The sequence below is a fragment of the Gavialis gangeticus genome, unplaced genomic scaffold (genome assembly GCF_001723915.1).
Source record: "Gavialis gangeticus isolate Ggan-Ray unplaced genomic scaffold, GavGan_comp1, whole genome shotgun sequence".
Classification (NCBI taxonomy): domain Eukaryota; kingdom Metazoa; phylum Chordata; order Crocodylia; family Gavialidae; genus Gavialis; species Gavialis gangeticus.
This window is the reverse complement of record NW_017729023.1, coordinates 2,933,574-2,939,842: the sequence shown is the minus strand read 5'-3', so window position 1 is coordinate 2,939,842 and position 6,269 is coordinate 2,933,574. Positions and strand designations below refer to the sequence as shown.

Here is a 6,269-nt window from a genome sequence, read left to right as displayed (position 1 = left end):
CCCCCCCCCCCCCCCCCCCCACTTCAAACCACTGGAAAGTAAAGCTAAGAGTCTGCTCTGCTTACCTCCCAACCCCATCCTCATCTCAGGAGGGAGAGGGTGACAGAAGTGGACAGGGATAGAAGTGGAGCCAACATCAATGAGCAAGTCCCTACCAGAACTGAGAGAATAGGGACCCCAACATCAGAAACAGGAGGATTCCCCACTGGAAGTAGAAGACCAGACAGAAAGAAACATATACAGAGACTGGGGACTGAAATGCAGGAATCTTGGTTTTGGGGGCTCCGAGATACTGATAGAAGAGATGCTCCAGTGTAGGGGTAGAGCAGACAAGAAAGCAATCACTGAGTGCCCCACATTCCCTGCCATGAGGGGCACAAAGCAGATTACTGTAGGATGCTGGAGGACCCAGGGATCCCTTGTTGTCCTATGTAGAGCATTTACATGTTACAGGAGAAATTTATTTTGAAGTGCTTCTAAATAGTACCCACTTCCTTCAGAGTTACCTTCGGAACACTTCAAGGATTGAATCTGTTCATACCCTTGCAGTGGAAGAGGCAGAAATGTAGAGTGGGAGCCAGGTATTTAAATGCATGGGAAGTCTAGGGTCAAGGGGTGGGAACATACTGGCACTGGTTAAAGAGAATGACAAAAAGCAACTGGCTGGACAACTAACAGCAGGCGACCTGGAGTGGAAGCCTAGGTGGGGACGAAGCAGAAACATAAAACAGTGAGAAAATAAGGGCCCTGGGCAGGTGTTTTATTTGTAGTGATATAAACACCACTGTACTGGTATAAAGGTTGAGGGAACAGACATTCATGCCCCCAGTAAAACTGCAAAAATGGCACCAGTGCTACAGAAATATTCCTGCAGCACAACAGGAACTTCTGTTGCAGCATGTGTTATAGCACCACATTTAAAGTCTCTGCAATCATTTTTTTTATAGTGCTCAAGCCAGGTGTCTGTAAGGAAAAAAAATATTTACATAGTAAGTTGGCAGGTAATTCACCCTTGCACCCAAAATTTTCCTTCTTGGGTTATTTCCAAAGTTTCCAGCTGTGGATTACTAGAAATCTCTATGCATCCATCTCATTTCAGCAGTTGTAAACATGATAACCAGAGAATGGAGATAGGCAACCCTACCAAATGAGGGAGAACGGAAAAAGAGAATATAGTACATATTCCCTATGGAAAAGCTATCTTATTCACTAAAAGACAGGTATGAGGACTTGTTGCCCTGGCACAGCTATCCAATACAAGAGGACTATAAAAGAAAAGCGCCCGTTAATGCTGCAATGTGGAGAGAAGTATAGCAGGCTGCATGGCAGGAGCTGCATCTGCAAGCCTGCTCTGGAGGACCGAGCCTGCTGACAAAGATAATTAGCTTGCTCCATGGGAGTTAAAAGGCTCCCAGAGAGAGCCCAGGGGAGAGAGACAGGGAGGCCATGGAGTGGGGGTGGAAGCCTGAGTGAGGGAGCTCTCCATGGGTCTGAGACACTGTGAAGAAACCCAGAAAGATGCTGAGAGACTGAGTTTACAGAGAGACTGGGACTCACTAGAGTGAAACTGATGGGGATAAAAGAATGCGAGCTGGCAGTAGCATTCAAGCCTGGGCACTCACAAGCCCAAGCACTCTTGTTGGTCTGGGAAAAGACCACATGCTACCTGTTTGTTACACTGCTATATGTTGATTCTTGCCGGGTGGGAGTTTGCCCCGGGGAGGCAGACAAATAACAACCGCAAGCAATGAAAGACTGAGCTAAGCAAATCCCCAACCTGCTATAGTAATGTCTCTTAAAAATGAGAAGATAGAATGAGATGCAGTCCTGTCCTCCTCCCAAGCAAAACCTAACATACAGTGAGCACAGAAGTCATTGAAACGTGTGTACATTATCAGAGTTTATAGCCCAAAATTGATTTTTAGGGGCAGGTGAAGAAAAGACGGTGAAAAGTTTCATAATTCTGTAGGGTCGGAAGGGACCTGAACAGATCATCAAGTCCGACCCCCTGCCATGGGCAGGAATGAGTGCTGGGATCATAATATCCCAGGTATGGTTATGTGGTTGTGTTAATAAAGGGATTTGGGTTTGTTTTTGTTTTTTTTGTTTTTTGTTGTTGTTGTTGTTTTTTGTTTTTTTTGGTTTTTTTTTTTTAATTATACTGTCTTCAGTACCTGATCTCTCACAATTTTTCCAAAGCAACTTGCCTCGGTGCACAAAATGGATCTACTTTGGGGATGAATATGTACAAATATTGTTGTAGTACCTCTGTCTCATTTGCTGAGGAAGACTGAAGCTGGATATTGCCACTACCATTACTGTAGAACAGAAAACAAAGGATGGTCCAGTGGCCAAGGCGCTTGAGCTGAATCCCTAAGGGAACTGAATTTGATTCCTACCTCTGCCACAGGGCTCCTGTTGCTCAGTGAACGCCAGCCATTCTGAGCACTGAACGACACTGAACAGCATGTAGTCATTTAAAGGGTGCCAAAATGGAAGCACAAAATAGACACAATTTGTGGTTTCATGGACCAACTTATTTCTGGCATGTTAAAATTTCTGAGCGCTCAACTTTCCATCTCAAATGTTAAACCAGCACTGCAGACAACAAAGCATTTAAAAGTAAAGGCCATAAGCCTCACCTACAGAGCTGTTTTACATTTGACAGAGAACTCCATGGACCGCTACCCGTCAACCCACAACTGAATGCATACGGAACTAAGGATGAACAGTATGGCCTGTAATGTATTTCATGGATGCTTTATACATACTATGCTGCAAGTTTTAAGTGTCAGCATTATTAAATGTCCTAGGTAGAAAAACAAACAACAGATTGTTAAAAATTCAAAATTTCTTCAGAAGCAGGAAGGACTACACTTTAAAAAGAGATTGTTCCCACCACATAAAGATGTTCCTTCAAAGATTATCCAAATGAAGCCGGTGCATTTTAAGGTGTTTTGCTACTAGTTTTTCAGTTTCAACTCCTGCTACTTGCGTTTCCCAAGTACAAGCAGCAATTTTTATTTTTGTTAAGGGCAGACAGAAGGAAGCCATTTAAATCAAGTTTTTGTTTTTTGGTTTTTTTTTTTAAAGCAATGATACAAGCCCAACCACCTGCCACTGAGAACAGGAATGGAATGATGCCGAGAACACTGCAGCAAAACAGATTAAGATTATACTGCGAAGGGGAGGGGCAGGGGCAATAAAGCTTCCTTACTGGCAGAGGAGTAGGAGAGTGGAACAAGCTGCCCAAGAAAGTTGTGGAATCTCCTTCACTGGTGGTTTTCTAGAGGCTGAATAGATATTTGTGTAGGATAGTGTAACAATAACATACCCTGCATTTGTGCAGGGGCTGGAACAAGTGATCCCTGAAGTCCCTTCCAACCATGATTCTATGATCATGGCACTATTTTCTTTCACTTAGCTCAAAGCAACTACATCCCAATTAACCTTCTGCTTCAGTTTCCTATCAGCTTCATAAGATGGTGTTACTAATAATTCTCATTTAAGCTTCTGTCCAAGATATAAAAACTAATGAAATTAGATTTATAAAAACAAATGGAGAAAATATATTAGAAATCCAAACAGTTTTGGGTTACAGACTCCCTCAATACCATTATTTGGTCCGCTGTTCTTGATTGACAAATCCATTTCCGATTTCTACTTTGGCCACCTATACCTTCTGAGGTTTGAGTCCATAGCAAAGAACTAAATGAAACATAATATTTAAGGAAAGGATGGCAGATTCTGCAAGTCTACACTACTGCTCTCAGAAAGCAATATTTTGAAAGGGAAAAAGATAAAAGGAGCAATTAAGCTCTTTCAACACTACTATTTAGTCAGGAATTTTTGGTCAAAACATTTTTAAAAAATCCTTTTGTTTCCTCAGGTTCCCTCTTTTACATTTTCAAATGGCTGGTTAGAAATTACATTCCAGAGCCCCAAAACCTAGTTAATATCACCTCCCCAACTGCATAAGTGTAATATAGAAGGACCCTGATTTTCTCTGTTTAAAAGTTGCAAATTCTCTGATTAAAACCCCCCAAAAATCCACATTTTTCCACGATTAAAATGAATAGTCACTGTACAGATATCCACTGAACACAATGTTTTATTTATATATTTACAACTTTAAAGCAATTTGGAAGCCTAACACTGCCTCAATCATTATAATAAGATACATTTTTATACCTATATATTTTGGCGTTGTTTTTTTTTTAATCACAGAAAATCAGAGCCCCCCCTGCACCCTTCACTCACTAGGATGCTAGTCCAGCTGAAGCTTTGCCCCCTGCTGCTTTTTGGCACTGAGAAGCCCCGATATACTGGTGCCCCTCAATCCCCACCCACAGTCCCCTGGGCCCCCCCCAAACCCTGCCAGAGGGTGCCCCCAGCTGCCAGGGCTATAGGACATGGGCCAGGGCCCGCAGCACGCTGCCCTCGCACCCTGAGTCCTGGCTGCCACCTGCAGGAGGCAGCAGTTGCTATAACCAGAGTGGAGTGCAGAGTGTGCCCCTACCCCCACCCCTGCCCCTGCCCACAGGCAGCACAACCAGAGCAAAGCCCATTTGGGAGGGTGAGGTGGGGGTGGGGAGGGAAAATGGAGAATGTGGCTGCCCAGAGGCTCCCTGCCCTGCTGCCCCCTACCCACAAGGGCCTCTGCAGCCCAGCAGGCAGGACCCTCTGTCCATATGGCAGCAGTGGTGGCAGCGGGCAGCTGTGCTCTCCGCTGCTGCTGGGCAAGCAAGGAGCTCCTTGCCATGGAGGCGCAGCCAGCATGGGACTTACAACTGTGGCACCAAGCCTGCCTGACCCTTTCTGCTCCTGTGCCAGGTCCTGCCCGCTGGACTATGGAGACCCCCAGGGGAGGGCAGCAGGGCGGCTTGAACCCAACAGAGGGCATCCTGCATCTGCCCCCATGCATCCCTCCCTGAGACTGCAGGCAACATAGGCAGACAGCCCCCTGGATGAGTTGCCCATGGCTCCATCCTGCTCCCCCAACCGGGCCCTGCATTCCCACCCCAGCCCCAGCCCTGCCCTATTCCTCTCACCGTGGAGGCCTTAATCTGTGTCATCTCCCACTTAGACCTACCTGGAGGGAGCTGCTCTCCATGCTGCTTGACTACTACATGCATGTGTGCACGTGGTGTCCCCTGCCTGTGATCGCCCTCCTCCCACACACCCCAGCTCCAAGCAGCTATTTTAAAGGAGAAAATCTGCATTTTTCTGTAGCAAACAGAAAACACAGATCCTTGGTAATTTATATAAACCTATATTTACCTGCTCTCTAATGACTTGTTTATAATGAGTCACAATGTTGTCATGTTGTTCCAACGTCTTCTTTACTTCCTCTTCCTTTTTGTCTTCTTCACTAGACTTGTAAATAGCCTTTGTTATGACACCTGTCAAAAAACTGAGTATTTGTTATTCAGAACAGTCTGCACATTTTCTGTTCTTTTAACATTCCCACAGCCTCAATTTAAATCATTACTTTGTTGGAAAGAGACAACTTCTTTTTTTTCAAGTTCTTAGTCACTCATACTTATTTAAAATGAAGAAATCAAGGAAGTTTGTAAAAACTGACATCAGAACACTTGAGCTTTTTGCTACTTTGAGTCTTAAATAATACTGCTATCTATCCCTTTTCTTGACAAATGTATGTTCTGTCTGCATAAGATATTCACTAACGCATCCCTTCCTGACAACATATATGGACAGCTAGAAGGCTGGGAACTGCTGTAAGGCCATGCAAGTTAAACCTGATTAGTTATTTTTATGCCTACTAAAAAAAATAATTCTTTAGGAATAAAAATTATTATTTCCCCCAATACCCATTCAACTAGTATTACCAACTGGGAAGCTGACTGAGTGTCAACCACCCTACCCCTTTCACAAGAAACTAAGAAAGTTTGAAGGCTTTTTTTTTTTTAATCCCTACTGTAATTTTCTTAGTGTAAAATGTACCCAAATATTCCCAAACATGGTTTTTAGATCTCCTTTATTCCATATAAGCAGTCAAAGAGGGCACAAACTCCACTTTCTCACACATAATTTGTAAGGATAAATAATGCATAGTAAATCACTAGGAAAGATGACTTTCTGGTTGCTGCCTTCAGAAATAAGCCTTGTGGTACCATACAAAAAACAAGCTCATTGACTATCACTACTAATAGTGAGATCCTTCTTTTACAGAAAACACAGTCAGTTGTCAGTTTAACAGTCTTACAAGGCCAGATGATGTTACACCCCCCCCCCCCCCCCCCCCCCCC

The 6,269-nt window shown here is 43.9% G+C and overlaps 1 protein-coding gene across 1 annotated transcript in view; it reads right to left on the bottom strand.

Annotated features, from left to right (window-relative positions):
- The window catches only part of USO1 (USO1 vesicle transport factor), a gene marked incomplete at its 5' end in the record, with an annotated part of 86,244 nt that overhangs the window by 41,934 nt on the left and 38,041 nt on the right, over window positions 1–6,269 (bottom strand). Inside the window, one exon of the mRNA XM_019516797.1 lies at window positions 5,281–5,402. Coding sequence (XP_019372342.1) covers window positions 5,281–5,402 — 122 coding nt within the window. The remainder of the gene's footprint in view (window positions 1–5,280; window positions 5,403–6,269) is intronic.